Source organism: Heterocephalus glaber, unplaced genomic scaffold (assembly GCF_053883595.1).
Source record: "Heterocephalus glaber isolate CG9 unplaced genomic scaffold, H.glaber_assembly_v1.0 deba00001687, whole genome shotgun sequence".
NCBI classification, from domain to species: Eukaryota; Metazoa; Chordata; class Mammalia; order Rodentia; family Bathyergidae; genus Heterocephalus; species Heterocephalus glaber.
Window position 1 is genome coordinate 10,367,962 of NW_028258412.1, and position 17,842 is coordinate 10,385,803.

The 17,842-nt window shown below is 41.7% G+C and overlaps 2 protein-coding genes across 5 annotated transcripts in view; one reads left to right on the forward strand and one right to left on the reverse strand.

Moving 5' to 3' along the window:
- Window positions 1–2,125: 2,125 nt before the first annotated feature.
- On the forward strand, window positions 2,126–7,963 carry CUNH12orf76 (chromosome unknown C12orf76 homolog). The gene is made up of 2 exons (XM_087198512.1): window positions 2,126–2,379; window positions 6,410–7,963. The coding sequence occupies exons 1-2, from the start codon at window positions 2,247–2,249 to the stop codon at window positions 6,493–6,495; spliced, it is 219 nt and encodes a 72-aa protein (XP_087054638.1). The 5' UTR covers window positions 2,126–2,246; the 3' UTR covers window positions 6,496–7,963.
- Window positions 7,964–10,059: 2,096 nt separating this feature from the next.
- The window catches only part of Ankrd13a (ankyrin repeat domain 13A), a 35,747-nt gene continuing 27,964 nt past the window's right edge, over window positions 10,060–17,842 (reverse strand). For all 4 annotated transcript variants that reach the window (XM_087198511.1, XM_004843589.4, XM_021257292.2 and 1 more), the window contains 3 exons: window positions 15,084–15,244; window positions 12,908–12,975; window positions 10,060–12,057 (listed from right to left, as the gene is read on the reverse strand). In XM_087198511.1, the coding sequence (XP_087054637.1) occupies window positions 11,862–12,057; window positions 12,908–12,975; window positions 15,084–15,244 (425 nt within the window). In that variant the 3' untranslated portion in view covers window positions 10,060–11,861. The remainder of the gene's footprint in view (window positions 12,058–12,907; window positions 12,976–15,083; window positions 15,245–17,842) is intronic.

Genomic DNA, 17,842 nt, shown 5'->3' on the forward strand with positions numbered 1-17,842 from the left:
AGCTGATTGCATAGAATACATTCTCTTTAAACAATTGCTTGTCTTCCTTTTTTTCTTTTGTACATTTTTTCATTGAAGGGAATTTGAATGGGAAATAGTTAAGTGATGGGCAGCTCAAGGAAAATGATAAATCCAGGCATCTCAATAATTCATGAACTATTAGACTAATGACTTCTAAGGTGTATTCCAAACACATTCTTCTAAGGTAGATTTTCCAGAATAATATTAATCGCCAACACAGATCACTTAAAGTGTGCAATGTAGCTAACATGCATTTTCTTATTCAATTCTCTAACAACTCAGAGATCAATTCTCTTAACATTCCCATATTCTAGGTGTAGACACTGAGATTGAGATGTGATACAGTGCCAAGCAAGACTAGAGTTGGAATCCTTGTCTTGTCATTATGCTCCACTACCTACTTGTATTTTTTTTTCTTCCAGTGGCAGAGATCGAACTCAGGACCTGGTGCCTGCAAGGCAGGCACGGTGCCACTGAGATAAATCCCCGGCCCTACCTACTTCTACCTTTAAACACATAAGGAACAGGGCCAGGGATTTAGCTCAGTGGTGCTGCTGCCTGCCTTGCAGGCACAAGGTCCAGAGTTCAGTCCCCCCTACCAAAAGAAAAGAAACATGGGGCATTAGTATGAAGTGATGGGCCCACCAGGAAAATCTCCCACAAGAACTTAATGAGTCAGGGTCTTGACTTTGTTGTTGTTATTACTGAAGAGTGAACCTAGGGCCTTCATCTGAACCACATCCCCAGCCCTTTATTACTATTTTAAAATATTGAGTCAGAGTCTCACTAAGCCACTACATTGGCCATGCTGGGCTTGAACTTGTGATCTCCTGCCTCAGCCTCCCAGAGTGCTGGGATTACAGGCATGCACCACAGGACCTAAAGATCCTGATCTTGTCTAAAGAGAAATATTCTCTTTCCTCTTTTCAGGAGGAAGTTCTTTTCACGCCCACATTCTACCAGTTCCCAGGGATAGAGTTCTGCAAGGGAAATCCACCAGCCTGATGGGAATGTGCCTTGTTGGTGTCTATACTCAATACCCTGCAATTATTTTTCTTTATATCATCTACCACAATTTTGAGCTATATAATTCTCTTTCTAATCATTTGTTAGTTTGTTAATTATTTGACTTCCTATCTAGACTAGAGGTTACATGAGAGCAGGGGTATGGTAGGCACTTAGTTTTTGTTGTTGTTATTTGTTTCGTTTTTTAAAAAAATAAATACATTCCCCTTTGGGGTCTTATGTGTTTGGATATAACTCTCCAGAGTAAACAAAATGCTCCCCATATCTTCTTTGCATTGCTTATCCATTTTGAAGTAGATATTACCAATGTCACTACAGATCAAGCCTGAGCAATGAAGCGAGGCCATTCAGCCTCCGGATTACAAATTATACTGGGTCAAAGTCTAGCCCTGTCTCTTTTTGTGTGTAGCGTTGCGCCAAACAAGCTCAATTTCCTCACTATTTCAGCAAACATTCATTGTATATAACATGCTACTCTTGTCTCTGGGACAAATCAATGAGCAATCACAAAACCCTGCCCTCGTGGATGTTACATTCTAGGGTGGATGGCAGATACTTAGAAAATGATAAAATATGCTTTGAATGTAAAAGGTAAGTGGTGCTAAGTTTAAGAGCAAAGAGAGGGCTGGGGATTTAGCTCAGTGGTTTTGCTGCCTCCTGTGTAAACGCAAGGACCGGAGTTCGGTCCCCGCTACCAAAAGAAAAAAGAAAAGTAATGAGAATGAAAGGAGGGGAGGAAGTGTGTATTTTGAGGGAGGAGGGCTGCAATTTTAGGAAAAGATGTTTAGGTAAGGGTTCCCTGCGGTGGCATTTGTAAAATGGGAATACACAGTCACGGCAACAGTCTATTTCTGAGGCCTGTGGTGAAGATTTAGTAATAAAATGCATAGATTTCTAGGTGGGGTTCATAGGTCCACAATGGACCTAAGAATACTCCCTCTAAATGAGGCCTTCTTGCAGCCCAAAGGATGGCGAAACGTTGCCATAGCGGATCTGTAATGCTGTGGAACGCTGCCTGTACGGAACCGGAACGTTGGTTGCAGGGAACCTTTGTCCTAGAAAAACTTGTTCCGGCGTACAGTTACCACGGCAACGACGCAGGTCCAAAAGGGTGGAGGCGAGGAAAGCCTTGAACTGGTGGAGACAGAGGCGGAGCTTGCTGCGGAAGTGGCTTTTTTGGCCATTACTGCCGGGGAAAGATGCTGCGTTTGGCGTGGTTGTTTTTGTCCCTGGATCTGTGCGTCCTCCTGGTGGGGCTAGTGGAGGCCCCAAGCCCGGTGGAGCCGCCGGAGCGGAGCCGGCCGTACGCGGTGCTGCGCGGGCAGAACCTGGGTGAGCGTCGCGGTCTGGAGGGCGTCGGGATCGGGCCTGCGCATCTCCCGCTGTGGGCCGTGGGAGCCTGGCCTGCACTGCCTCTCTTAAGAGATCTGGGACCCCCCTCTCCGGAGGCCTGGGGGCAAAGGCTCGAGCTTACTACTCATCGCAGGGCCTGGTAACCAGTATGCTCCTCCGTTACGTGCTGTGTGCACCTAAATAAACCGGAATCCGCAGACCTCGGTGTCAGTCTGGATTCCCTCCCTCCTCGCTGTGGTCAACAAGACGCATTCTATACACCGACCCGTCTTCTTTGCTAAGCGACCAATACTCGTAGTAAGAAGGCCTAATTGGCAGTTGTTGAGCATTTTCTATGTACCATATGTCTTGCGCTAAGCATTTTGTGTACGTGAATTCTTTTGAGTTCACAGTAACAATGAGAAAATGCACGATTTTTTAAAGCCCCCCCCCTTTTTTTTCAAAGCGGAACAGTGAAGCTCAGAGAGATGAGGTTTTTTTGGTTTTTTGTTTTTTACTCAGGGTTAAACAGGGAGTAGTGGGTGCCAGTGTCAGAAACGGGTTTTGTGGAGCTTGAAACCTAACTTTGGGAGGGTCTCAGACACATACACGCATGCGTATATGCGTATCTATGCACGTGCACTACTCCAGAAGGACCCCGAAAAGCTTGATAAACTTCACTATGACCTGCGTCTTGTCATCATTCTCTGTACCTCACTAGTAAGTCCATAGATACACAAAGTGGCCACATAGTAACATTTCTGGATTGACTTGGCTGTACCTTACTTAACTCAATGACTGCCATGATCGATCACTTATTTTGTACCTAGCACCCTCCTAAGTAGTTTCCACAGATTATTCTGCTTAGAACAGGGTTTCTCAACTTGGATATTCTGACATGTTAGATCAAATGATTCTTTCTCAGGTGCAGGGGAGGGTATCCTGAGCGTTGTAGATGTTTAGCAGCACCATTCACCTTATCCTGTATATATGGTAGCACCGCCCATCCCCAGCGGAGATAATCAAAATGACTCCACACATTGCCATTTTCCTCCAGGCCCAGATTCTCATGGTTTTGAGACCACTGCTGTAGAACAGCACTATTCAGAGGGTGGCCTGCAATCTGTGTATTACCTGCAAAAGGTGACTTAAACCAAGAGTGTTTCAAAACTTAAGGTGACGTTGCAATACCCAAGCAGGTAAAGAGCAGTTCTAGGTGTCCATGAACTGGAATGCTTTGTAGAGAAAGGGAGCTGCCAAGTAGGTATACACAGTGGGGCCTGGGACAGACTAGAACTTGTAAAAACTAGTCCTTTGCCTTGATAGTTTGAAAACCATAGTCCTATGCACTATGTATTTTTATCTTTGTTTTTCAGAGAAAGAAACAGGTTGGGTGACTTGTGTAAGATTACATAGCCTGCAAATGTACATGGAAACCCAGATGCTTTGATCCTAAACCCTTAACTCTTGCCAATGTGCCATGCTTCCTATCTTGGCTATAATAATGTCACTTACTTTCATGTGTTTATTATATGCCTACCGCTTTGTTGAACATTTGGGGTTTTTTGTTTGTTTTTGTTTTTGTTTGAGACAGAGTCTCGCTATGTAGTTCAGGCTGGCCTTGAACTCATTATGTAGCCCAGGCTGGCCTGGAACTCACCTCGATTTTCCTGCCTCAGCTTCCCGAGTGCTGGGATTACAGGCATGCGCCACCACACCTGGCCTGAACGCTTGTTGAAGGTAACTATAGTTAGGCCTCAAAGAAAATCTTCTTAAGTGGGTTTCATTTGTCCCATTATATGGGTGCAGAAAATGAGACTTAATGACCATAAAGATGGACTTTTTGAAATAGTCTTTCAGAGTTCTGTCTGGGCCTGCCAACCAGGCAATTAATGCTACCTGCAAAGTGCAGGGAAGGGTAGAAAGATGATTAAGGCCCCAGTGGATGGCGATCCAAATGGATGTGTATTTGTAACAACAATTTTAAGCATTTTTAAAGAGAAAATTTCCATCCCCTCCGTTCCTCAGAACTTTTGCTCTGGGAATGTTTTGTTTTGCAGGAATGGGGATTGAACCCAGGGCATTCCCACTGAGCTACATCCTCAGCCCTTTATTTTTTTATTTTGAGGCAAGGTCTCACTAAGTTGCAGAGGTTGATCTTGAATTTATGATCCTCCTGCCTCAGCCTCCCATGGGAGTTTTGTTTTAGAGCCCTTGCACAATGCAAGAAAATGGTTTAACTAGAACAAGACAACTAAGTCCAAGTATAGTCAGAACTGTAGAAACTTGATATTCAAGACATTTGAAAATTAGGGCAGATATTTATTAACAGCTATTTTGAGATAGGACATTTAGCTCATGTATGTTATAGGTTTTGTTTAGCCAGACCTTAAAATTACTTCTGGCCTTTTGGAGTTATGACATGCTGTCTTTGTCACCTTTTCTACCCTTCCTTCCCCTCACCAAAAAAGAGAGATGATTTGAATGCATCCTAAGATCTCTCATATGAGTCATAGAAACAACATTGCACATCATTGCTACCGTCAAACTTTCTGGCTGCTGAGTGGTTCTGTTAATTTAGAGCAAGATCCTTATCGCCAATAACTTGGTCCTAAGTTGTAGATCTTGGTTGTGGATCCCATTTCTCACCTGAGCACCTTGAAAATTTTAGATGTGAACGTTTTTACACCCTCAAACATAATAGGTTTGTGAAGTTAGTTGTCTCTCTGGTCTGGAGGCCTTTGTCAGGACTCATCTAGTGAACAGGGTGTGGTGGTGCACACCTGTAATCCCAGAACTCTGGAGGCTGAGGCAGGAGGATCTCCATGAGTCGAGGCCAGCCTGGGCTACATAAGTGAGTTCAAGGTCAGCCTGAACTACATAGCAAGACCCTGTCTCAAAAAACAAACAGAGGGCCAGGGATTTAGCTCAGTGGTTCCGCTGCCTGTCTCACAAGCGCAAGGTCCAGAGTTCGATCCCTGGTACCCGCTCCCCCAACAAATCAAAACAAAACCAGAAATAGAAAAAAAGAGAAAAAGACTCATCTAGAGCCTGCAATATTTTCTTCACTGAAATCATATTTTATTAGAGGCTTTATAGACATAGTTGGCCTCACTGCTTCTCTTGCCTACCTGTAATCAGATGGTTCTCCACACAGCAGCCAGAAGGATCTTTTTTCCCAACAAAATCAGATCAAGTCACCCTCCATGTGCCCATACCCTCCAGTGGCTTCTCTTTGAATTTAGGGGGAGAAATCCATGTTTCCTTCACAGTCGCCAGTGCGCTGCACAAACCGGCTCTAGCCTTCTTGTCTGGTGGCCTCCCCGGCTCTTGTTTCACTCCCTCCATACTCGCCTCCTTTCTGTTCGGTGACCATTTTGAGCCTGTTCAGGGCCTTTCTGGTCCTCAGGACTACAACCCTGTTCCATTCTTTCATTAAGGGCTCAACTTGTGTGTAGCCCCCCCCGCCAAAACTACCGTTGCTCAGCCTTCTCCCATCACCGTCACATTACTGTTTTTTTCTTTTTAAAAATTCCAGTACTAGGATTAAGCCTAGGGTGTGCTGAGCTGTATCCCCTGCCCTTTTTATTTTAGTTTGAGTTAGGGTGGTGTTAAAGAGATTGCCCAGGCTGCCGGGGATTTAGCTCAGTGGTTTTGGCACCTGCCTCGCAAGCACAAGGTCCCAAGTTCGATCCCCGGTACCAAAAAAAATGTGTGAGATTGCCCAGGCTGGGCTTGAACCTATGATCCTCCTGTATCAGCCTCCCAAGTAGCTGAGATTAGAGGCATGCACCACCACTCCTGTCTGGGTTTTCTTCATAGCATATCATGCTATGTGAAAGGCACTTATTTGTCTACATTTTGTTCCCCCATGAACATGCAGACAACTTGAGATGAGGTCTGTTCACAACTATTTCCCCTGCACCTGGCACATGCCTGGCAGCAGATGGCAGTTGATAAATGATTGTCAGCAGATGGATAAATGATAGAACCCGGGGCTGCCATTACATAACCTGTTTTGCCTTTGCAGTGTTGATGGGAACCATTTTCAGCATCCTACTGGTGACTGTCATCCTTATGGCATTTTGTGTCTACAAGCCCATTCGGCGTCGGTGACACCAAGCAAGTTGTGCCACAAGTTTTTGGAAACAGAATAAGCTGTGATGCACATGAGCCAGTGGAGAAGTTGGAATCAGAACCTTCCTACTTGGAAATGTCCTTTGGTCTGGACAGTTGGTAAATCCGAAGTGACTTAGAAGAAACGTCTACTAGCAATGATATTTTCCTAAGATCATGCAGATAACTGGCTGTTGAGTCTGCTTATCAGTGTTCCTTTTTGAAAGGCTGTACTTGTTAAAAGTAAGGCCTGAGCCAGGCATTTAGCTCAGTGGTTTCACTGCCTGCTGCGCAAGTGCAAGGACCCGAATTTGATCCCTGGTACCAAAAAAAAAAGTAAGGCCTGCAACTCTAAGGTTTAATGTAAAGATGTAATGCTTGTGAGAAACAAAACATTCTAATCCTGTGTCTGTAAGAACCAAACTGGAAAGGACTAATCATTAATGCTTGAAATGGAGGGAGGGAGGCTAAACATGTAGACATTCCCTGCTTTATTTTTTTATTTAATTTTTTTTTTGGTACTGGGGATCGAACTCAGGACCTTGCACTTGCAAGGCAGCTGCGGCACCACTGAGCTAAAGCCTTGGCCCAACATTCCCTGCTTTAGAGCCATTCAGTTATAGTACATTACGAAGGACACGTTTTTATTATACTGAATTGACCTAGAATAGTGGTGGCAAACATAGGGGCAGCAGGCTGTTTGTATCATTGAAAGCTCTAAAAGGTTCACCATCACTGACCTAGAATGTCCTGGTTGCAAAGCAGTGTCTATTATGGGCAATTTAGGCCAGCATTCCTCACCTGAACCTGGATGTGTACTCAGATGGCCCCACTGAAATCAGGGTTGCATCAGGTAGGCCTATTACCATGTGCACCCTTGGCCTAGAAAGTTCCAGGGTTGGCCTGAAAATGTTCCTCATTAGCCCATCAGAACAAGGGTCCTATCCTGCTCAACCATTGATCTGCTTTGTACTGTTTAAGTTTATGCAGCCCTTGGCTTAAAACTCATGCTAGCCTTTCATATTGGGAATCCAAGAGACTCAGCAGGATCCCTCTATCAGCCCTTAATGTGCTCAACTAAGAAGTGCATGTCCACTGTGCAGGCTGGTGTGTTTACACGGATTTAATTTCAACTTTGAAAATGCTGCTGTTACTTTGCACTGTTGGTGAAACTGGATTATTTTTTCCCTGGTTGAAATGGTAATTCATATTTAATAAGTTGTTAGTGATTATTTTAAAGGTGCTAGATTTTTGTTATGAAATTGAAATGCTTATGTTCCACTGAAGCGCAGCACTGATTATTTTTCTTTTTAACAACCTGCATTCAATGTGAAGTAACTAATGAGGGCTACTGTCACTATTTGACCCAAGGATTTAGTTTGTAAGCTTCTAAAATTGAGCCATAAAATTTTCACTGTTCTCTCCATTTGAGCAAAATGTCAATTAAAATTAAAATTCTATATAGGGTTTTATGCCTCGTAATTATTTCCTAAGTGTATAAAATGTGGGAATGTGCCATGTCAAACCAGACCGGTGTAGGTCAGAAGGCCTGGGGTCTGTTCCTATCTCCAATTATTAACAGGCTTAACTTCTCTAGAGCTCTACTTTTCTCACCTATGAAATTGTGATAGACACATTCCAATTTGTGCAGATACAGTGAAGTGAAAAGATCCTGTAAACGTAAAGGAATCACCCAAGGTGGACTGTCCATAGAAATTCCCAGTTATTGACTGGGACCGAAATGAGGTTTGATAGTGTTCAGCCCTAGGAGCACATATCCATCTCCACCTCAGTGTAACAGCACATTTTGATATGTGGCCACAATATACATTGCCATTTTTAGGATTTTTTTTTTTTTTGGTGTTTTGAGACAGGATCTTGGTATGCAGTTCACGCTGGCCTCCAATTCTTGGCGATCCTCCAACCTCAGCCTGAGTGCTGAGATTACAGGCATGAGTCACCACGCCTGGCTGTTTTTATGATTTTAAAGGAAACAGTAAAAATTTGCCAAGCCCGTAAACCTTGTGACTTGCTCTTTGCTCATATGGCATGGTTGGCTCCTGTTCTAGTTTTCTGAAACAACTTTATAGTAGTTATTCTGTACATAAATCCTAGACTAAATCTTTGTTCCAATTTTATCATCTGTTCCATACATGAATTCAAGCTAGAGTAAGAGTAATCTTTGTGGAAAGAGGCTTATTACAGAGGGATGTATAAAGATAAAAGCAGCATTTCTAGAAAAGGGAATTATACCAAAAACTTTTATACACCAAACACTGGCCAAATACTTCAAGTGGAATTATTTTCCTACCCTTCATCTTTGGAGGGATGGGGGAAGGTGATTAATCCCTAGATCTTATAACTATACTTACTACCTGTGTAGGCAGAAGAACACATGGAATTAACCTGTGCCAATTAGATAAAATGGGTTGTTAAAAAACACTAAACTCTTAAAGTTGGTATTAAGAAGTCTCAGAGCCAGGGATTTAGCTTGTGAGTTCGATCCCCGGTGCCAGGAAAAAAAAAAAAAAGTCTCCTAGTACTGCTTGAAATTTGGGGGCTCTGGAGCACTATTAGCATATTATATTACTACATTATATTGCATATTTCACTGGACCTCAATCTTAAACCCACACATATTTCTAGACATAAGTGTGGGTGGGACTTTGAACTCCAGCAGTCACCTGAAATTTCCAATTTAGGCTAGATACAGCTCGATGGTAGAGCACTTGCCTAGCATGTACAATACCTGGATTCAATCCCCAGTACTGTAAAGAAAAAGTTTCCATCATCCAACTCATCTTTCTTGATGTTATCTGTGATGAGCAGGAGGCTGGAAAATTTCTGTTCCTTATCATTAGAGCAAACTTTTCTGCTTCCTTGATACCTCACATTATGTATAATGTGACAAGTTTATAGAACAGAATCTTAGCCACTTTGATATACTTAGTTCCTACAATGTCTTATGAGCAAAAATTGCTCAGTTTCTGCTGATACTGGGCCACTCATGCTTGAATAAAAAAAATTCACCTGTAGAAACTGCACCTTTTAACCTACGAATAAATTTTTATAGTGCTCTTGCAGCTCAAAGTATTGTTATTTACTTCCCTCCCAAATCAAAGCAGCTTTTCACATGTTCCTATAGGTGTCAAAGCCTCCTTTCTGGAACTCAAACTTGCTGGCCACTGCCTTTTCTGTTTAATACCAACATATTTAGGTGTAGGATGAGTTTGTTAAGCCCTCATTATCATTCGGATGTGTGAGAACAGCCTCCTAAAGCACTTTGGCTTCAAGAGACCGCATGTTCACTCAGAACTGATGTGCCTGGCTGCCTTCCTCCATAAGAGCCAGTGCACCTCCAGGAGGCATCTGCAGCAGTCTTCAGTAACCCAACACTGGACACTCTGGAACGAGTTGCATGTTGAGTGTGTACTGGGTAACTTGGGCAGGTAGGCTGACACGAATGTGCCATCTTGTAACTGTATACTTGTACAACTGAGCGATGTACTGGCACCTGGAACTAGAAAACAATGTGCAAAGAGACAAGACTCAGACTGTCCAGGATATGGTATATAGAGCACCCTCTACTGAAGCAGTCTTTATTTGCACTTTGAGAGTACACATGAAAAATGCTGTGACGGGTTGACATGATGCTCAGTCCCTTTTTAAGTGACTTCTTGGGACAAAGTCAAAGACCTCAGGAAGCAGAGCAATGGAATGCAAACACAGAAATTACCTGTGATTCACCTTAGTGAGTAAACATTGTGGCCTACCTGCAGCCATTCCCAAGTGACTTCACTCACAGTAAATGCCAAGTAAACAAAATGCCAAGCTGCATACAAAAAATGATTTTTGCCTATACTGGCCTTGTGTATAGAGGAGGAATTTTGGTCAATCATGACAAAAAAAGGCAGATGGCTTTCTTGAATTAAAAGGACAGTTCTTTGTGTCTAAGAATGTTTTACTGGCAACACTAACTGTATGATACAGACATCAACTGGAATAGTAGTTTATGTTTCTCTCCCTCTCCCAAAAGAAGCATGACAGGAAACAGATGTGAAACAGAGGAGGATACCATTTACCAGGTTATTTCAGTGCAGCCTATGGGAATGAGAATGAGTTGCTATATTCCCAGGGATCTGTATGGTATGATAGATATTTACAGGAGGGTTAGACAAAATAGTTAACTACTAAAGGTATCCAAAAAAGGCCTGAGAAAATCTGGTTAAAATGTATAACCTTGTATTGCTACTGATGGGAAGTCATTTTTATATCTTTTAAAAATAATAAAAACATTCTGTTAAAAAATATATTTATCCAGAAAGATGTTGATTTGAACTCTAAAAAGCAACATGAAATTATTTTCCCTTTTGAAAGAACAGCAATGTATTGAGCTCCATGTTAGTTCCCTTTCTGATTTCAAATCCACCCCTTTCTCCTGTGTGAAACTAGAACATGCAGCCAGTTCTTCGTAGGCTCCTTCGTAGAAATCCTTCACTGGAGCAGGTGCTGAACACACCCTTTGTTTGGTTCTCTGCTGTTCCACTATCATGGCCAGCTTGCCCACTTCAAGAACAAGCCGTGGGTTCCCTTCAGGGACAGGATTAGCTGCCTTAGATTTAGCCTGGAGGATCCTGCTCTCAAAGGAACTGCCTACACAAATTCAAATCAATCTCTCAATATGTGGAGTTTGAAACTATTAGTAATTTTTTAAGGCTAAGGCAACATCTGTGGTCATTTGTATATCTTAATTTGATGCAAACAGTTAACCACAATCTAAAATAGATCCTGTATATATTCTCCTCTTTAACTTTAGCTGGGGGTGGAAAGAATGGAATAAGGTGGAGGTGGAGGAGGAATAATGACAATGTTCTAGAAACATCTATATAAAGGTAAAAATAAAGAGTAGATCGGCACAACCCATTTCTTTGGTGAACAGTACAAGGTCTTAAATTCATAAACCATTCTACAAAGGCTGCTGTTGCTGCTCTCATATATAAAAGCACCCCGACTGCAGTAATTTGTTTTGTTATCACTCCTTGATAAAAATGTATCTACAAACCTGCAGGGATTGGGGTTTTTGTCTAAAGCTGGTAGTAAAAATGTGACCTGCAAGCCTATATAGCTAATGGAAAGTGATGATGCTCTCTTCCCCTGAGCCTGGAGAAGGGACCTGCCAATCCCCCCTTTTCCACTCCCGGGAGCATCCTGGATGGGCCTGGGAATCCCTGGTCTTGCACCTCTGCAAAAGAAGGGGCAGCTGCCATCTGCACCAAGGGCAGGCCCTCAGCGGCAGGGCCTCAGTTGACGTAGCACTCATGTGCAGCCCAGGGCCTCTGCTTTGTGCACCCTGTGGGGAGAAATGTCTATTTCTCAGTGAGTGACAGCTGTAAGACTTGCTGGAGCTCAGCTTCCTCCTCCTGGAGCCGGAGTTCCCGCTCCTCCAGCTCTTTGGCAGAGAGCTCGATGGCCAGCTGCAAGTCACTATCAAAATGGCTTGTCTCACTCAGGGCACCCGGGCACAGGCCTTTGGTGCTGGTAAGGAGGCTCTCCTGGATTGCCCTGGTTGGAAAACAGGAAGGAAAGAGATAGTCATTACTATCGGGATCATGGTGGTGGCAGCAACTGCATTTTTTTCTTCCTTTTTTTTTTTCTTTTGAGACCAGGTCTCCCTATGTAGTTTAGGTTGGCCTGGAACTAACTATGTAGTCCAAGCTGGCTTTGAACTTGGAATGATCCTCCTGTCTCAGCCCCCCAAGTGCTGGGATCACAGGGATCACAGGCGTCTGCCACCACACCCGGCTGTAGCAATTACATTTTTTTTTTTGGTACCAGGGATCAAACTCGGGTCCTTGCGCTTGCGCAGCAGGTGGCAAAACCACTGAGCTAAATCCTCAGCCCTACATTTCTTAACTGTTTATCAAATGCATTCTGTGCCATGCACTTTATATGTACAATACCATTTACCCTGTGGGGGTACTGGTGCTGCATATGGGTAAAAAACTCAAGTTTCAAAGATCTACTTAGAGATGAGGCTGCAAGTTGAAAGGTAAACCCTAGTTTCTTCATCAGTTGTTCACCTATGTGCAGCACTTCTATCATCCCTTCCTGGACACACACTATCAAGAGGTTAGAGCTAGGTTTTTTTTTTGTTTTTTTTTTTGATACCAGGGATCAAACTCTGGTCCTTGCACTTGTGAGGCAGGCGACAGAACCACTGAGCTAAATCCCCAGCCCAGTTAGAGCTAGTTTAATGAGTAACTGCCACAAGAGGAAGTAGGAGAGCTAACTACGTAAGTCTGTCCTCCTAGACAGTGTGCCACATATCTATGTATTAAGTGGCTGTGTCAACATTAGTTTTTTTGGTCAACCTCAGTTTGACAGTCACATCATCAAAAGTCATGTCAGTCACCTCTCATACTGGGCTTCATAGCTGTGTGTTGGGCTGATCCCTCCATTCGAAGCTGGTCCTGAAAGTTCCTAGTGAAAACAAATGTGATGGACATGAATATAAGAAACTGTTGCCACAATGATAAGGAAATGAAAGCAGCAAGAACAAAATTTAAAATATTCACGTGCTTATTACGGACAGTGCTGCACAAAACACTAATAAGGTCTAAGCTGTCTAATGTTAAAAAATTTAGAGTTAAGATTAAATAAATTTAATGCATACAAAGTAAAAAAAATAAAAATGAATTTTTGACCACTAACATACAATAAAACCATCATTAAAAAACAAAAGAAAGCTAATAGGGATTTAGGAGCCAGGTGTGGTGATATACATCTGTGATCCCAGCACTTGGGAGGTTGAGACAGGATTGCCACTAGGCTGTGGCCAGCCTGGGCTACATAGTGAATTCAAGGCCAGCCTGAACTACATAGCAAGACCCTATCACAAAAACAACAAACACACACACACCAACTAATAGGGACTCAGGTTACCTTGAAAATGACCCCTAAATTTCAGGTCATATTTGGTATAGGGCAGTGATGGCAAACCTTTTAGAGCATCCAGGGATAACAAACAGCCTGCTGTGGCTTGCATGCTGTAGGTTTGCCACCATTGGTCTAGGGTATATCAGGTACTATCCTAACTTGTGGCCACCACCTTGTACTTTACACAAAATCAGTCTTTCGAAAACAGCTAACCTTGGGGAATACCTAAATGACCCAAAAAAGGGAATTCTTTTTACAGCAAGATTAGAAGAAATGATTGTCATCTTGAACTTGGACTATCCCCTTGTCAAAACTTATGGTCCACAGGGTTTATGTAGATTTGAGGAAATAAGATAACCTCACTTATATTGGGAACGGAAGAGTGGACTGGGCTGACAGTGATGTCAGGGGGAATCCCAAAGGGAATATGCCTGCCCCAGATTCTGGCCCAGCAGCCTCAGAAATCTTTGTGAGTCTGGGAATAGGACTGTGGTGGTATCAAGGGGAAGTAAAGGAAGGTGACTCACATTACCCAAGCTCCAAGACTTAAGGATAAAACTGGAAAGCAAAAAGCTAGAGTGAGTAGGGAGCAAGTAGAGGTGCTATTCTCAAAGTTTAGCAGTCCCATGAAGGCAGGGCTGGGGCTGCTTCACCAGAGAATTCCTAGAACACTGCAAACACCTGCTGAATGAGCAATGGAGGGAAAGAGGAAACTAGTGACCAAAGAAATGGATAGGACGCATCAAGGACACACCAGAGAGTGGAGAAAGCAGACCAGACACATAGGAGTAGAGCTGGGAGTCATAGAAGGGAAGGAATGGAAGCAGTGTACGGTGGGGAGGAGGACCTCAATCCTCAGACTATTGTAGGGGTCTGGAAGGGCAACCATTTAAGACCCCAAAAGGCAACTACCCAGGCCTGTCCCGTTTTGGTGCTATTTTTTGGTAGACACTCAGTTTAAGGAGATGATAGCCCTCACAACGGAATACAATATTTGCATATAAGAATTTTTACAAGTGGGATGAGGTGGTATGTGCCTGTAATCATAGCACTTTGGAGGCTGAGACAGGAGGATCGCTGTGAGTTTGAGGCCAGGCTGGACTACACAGGGAATTCAAGGCCAGCCTGAACTACACAGTGAGACCTTGTCTCAAAAAACAAAACAAAGAAAACAACAACAAAAAAATTTGTATACAGAATCAACAACCATTTTCATCACATATGATGTCTGTTTTCCTTAGGGAGGGAGAGAGCTAAAGTCCACATCACTACCTTCATCTAAGACTACTAACATTTTTAAAATTTAGGAAAACCTTGATAATGTAAATTAGCCTGAAATTATTACTCCAGTATTAAAAAATGATAAAGTACACTTCAAAGAATACACAATTATTAGCTACATGGGTAAACATAAAGAAAAAGAAAATCTGTTTGAAGATACTTTGTGAGTGATACTGAATGGGATTATGCAGATGGTCTAATATAGTTAAGTTTTTATAAGAGACAAGGTGCATAAAATATAAAATTATCTATGTAAAAACTAGGAATATGCCAACCTTGTTATTTGGAATATGTCTTTGGTTATCTAAAAACTGAGTCCAAACCAGAGGGTAACACTTCCCAAGCCCTGCTATTTATTCTGACATACATACTTGGTTCCTGCTAGACTCCAACAGGCTCTGCTGGATGGCAAACTGCATTATCTCATAATCTTCATCTTGCAAATGCACATTTCTTCCATTGTCTTGAACGTGATAAGACTCAGGAATTTCAAACACAGATTGATCAACCTCAAAGTTTGTGAACTGGGAAGCTGAAACACAAAAGACAACAGTCTAGGATTTGATCTGAGTTAATTATAATAAATTTTCATGCCCAACTTTTTTTTTCTTTTTGTAGTGCTGGAAACTGAATGTAGGGTCTAATGCAGTGATGGCGAACCTTTTAGAGCTTTCAATGATACAAACGGCCCACTGCAGCACGCATGCCATAGGTTCACAAGTGGTCTACTGCATGACACACAAATGCTGTAACACTGAGCTACATCCCAGGCTACCTCTTCATCCCCTTTGTGTAACAAGGTCCCACAAAGTTGCCCAAGCTGGGCACAAACCAGCCAAGTATGGTGGCATGCAACCATAATTCCAAGCGGGACATGGGTAATTTAGCGAGAGCTTGTCTTAAAATAAAAAATACAGTGGACCCTCAAGTTATAATCAACTTCATATACGAACAACTTGGGTTATGATTGGAATTTTAGTTTTAACTTACGACCAAGGTCTTGAGTTATGACCAGAATGCCGGACGCTTGTGCAGTTGTAAACAAAGACTTGCAATGGCAGAAAAGCATATGTAAGTGTACATAAGCATCAGTCTGAGCCTAAATGTGCATGTTTGTGATATGATTTCAGTCAGTGCTTTCTTTATATAATTGGTATGATTACTGCTATCAAAATGGCCCCCAAAAATCTAGAAAAGAAACTAAGTAGGAAGGGAAGGTAAAGAAAGCAATCACAATTGCAAAGAAGGAGGAAATTGTGGAGAAGAAATATGAGAGTGGTATTCATGTGAACAACAGAAAATGGCAGCTGAGGAGTTTTCTGAAAAGGAAGAGAAGTATCAACAATCAGTGCAGCAAAATAAAGGAAATCCTGAAAAAATGTACAGAGCTACAAACAGTTGTAGAGCAGACCCACCCAGATGGAGAAAAAGCCAATCGCTGCACTCACTTGCTTAATGACAAACCATGTCATACTACAGTGTTAAATAAAAGACAGAAACAGACAACCTTAGACCAGTTTTTAGTTCTGAAAAGGTTGAGACCTAGTGAGCCAGAAGCAGGTCTAGTGGGCTACAGACTCCCCCAAGGAGAGAAAGGACCCCAGAGAGCCAGACTCCTGATGTTCTTATGGAAGGGGATGCTCCTTCCAAACAATACCCACCTTCCATTTCCTCTTCCCTTCCTGCAAGCCGAAGATGTCAACTTGAATGGTGAGTATTGAAATTGTTGTTACTGATAAGCTAGGCACATTTTATAACTTTTTGGTGAATACACAAGGAAAGCTATTGTTGTTTCTGGTAAATTATGCACAACCCTAAAATGTTAGTTAAGGGGTGCTTTGGAAGATTTGGAACACATTATGGGTATTTCCATTATTTCTTATGGGAAAAAGTCTTAACTTACAACCAACTTGAGTTACAACCACCCTTTATGAATGAATTGAGTTTGAAAGTCAAGGGTCCACTGTAAAAAGGTCTGGAGATATAATATGGAGATAGCTCAGTAATATAGTGCCCTGGATTTAATTCCCAGTATCAAAAACAAAAATCAAAGTGATCATAATCAAGGCATGCTATCATGTGAGAAATTTTGAGAATAATTCCAACAGCAAAAAGTACCAGAATACAGGTTTTCTTCTTGGTGCCTTGATTTTCTAAGTGAAAAAAAATAACATATGGTGAAAAATATAAAAGATTATGAAATGAAAAATGAAGATTTCTCTCCCTATGCCAAGTCTATTTCTAAACACTAAAGGTAGCCAGTGTTTGTATGTACTTTGAGAACTGATATATATGGATGGGTATTGAAGTGGGTTGGTATGTATGTGCATACATATACAGTAAAACAATGTTTTTCCCTTTTTATTATGAAATAAGTAAATATGTAAGAGTATATACGATATCTTCATACTTAAAATACAACTGTAATAATAAATTCCTGTGTGCCCTTCATCTAGGCAAACGCCCAAAATATTCCCAGTACCACACTCCCAGCACTCCCCTTACCAATATCCCCTTTTTTCTCCCCATAGGTAAACACATAATTAAGAATATTGGTTTTTACTATCTAGCTCTTCTCTAGAATTTTGCCACATGTGCATAAAATAAAAAAATGTTTAGCTCATTTTGTAACTTTACATAAATGGACTCATATTTAATTTATTCTTCAAATTAGACTTTTTCCCATTCAACTGTTTTTGAGATTTATCAATTTTGATACACTTGGCTATTTTTACTATTACAAAATATTTCATTGTATTAATGTAACACAATTTGTACATTCTATGATCTGAGGACATGCGGCTACTTTCCAGAGTTTTGCTATTATGAACAATATTACTATTAATTACTGGGGTCTCCAGATTCTTATATGCATAAATTTCTTTGGGGTACAAACCTAGAAAGTGCTAGGTCATAGGGTGTACATGTCTTCAATCTATTAAGTAATGCCAAATTTTTTTCAAAAAATTATACCAATTTACTTTTCCTACCAAGAGTAGATAAATGTTCCTTTGCTATACAAGTCATGAACATATACTATTATCTAACTTTATTGCAACACTGGAGTATAAAGTTGTATATTACTGTTGACTCTAATTTTTTTATTTTAAGTTTTACATACACTAAAGTA

What these genes read in the sequence shown, in the direction of transcription:
- CUNH12orf76 (XM_087198512.1), top strand. Translation starts at nt 2,247, where the DNA reads ATGCTGCGTTTGGCGTGGTTGTTTTTGTCCCTGGATCTGTGCGTCCTC. An exon ending in GCTGCGCGGGCAGAACCTGG is followed by an intron (nt 2,380 to 6,409) that starts GTGAGCGTCGCG and finishes TTGCCTTTGCAG; the next exon opens with TGTTGATGGGAACCATTTTC.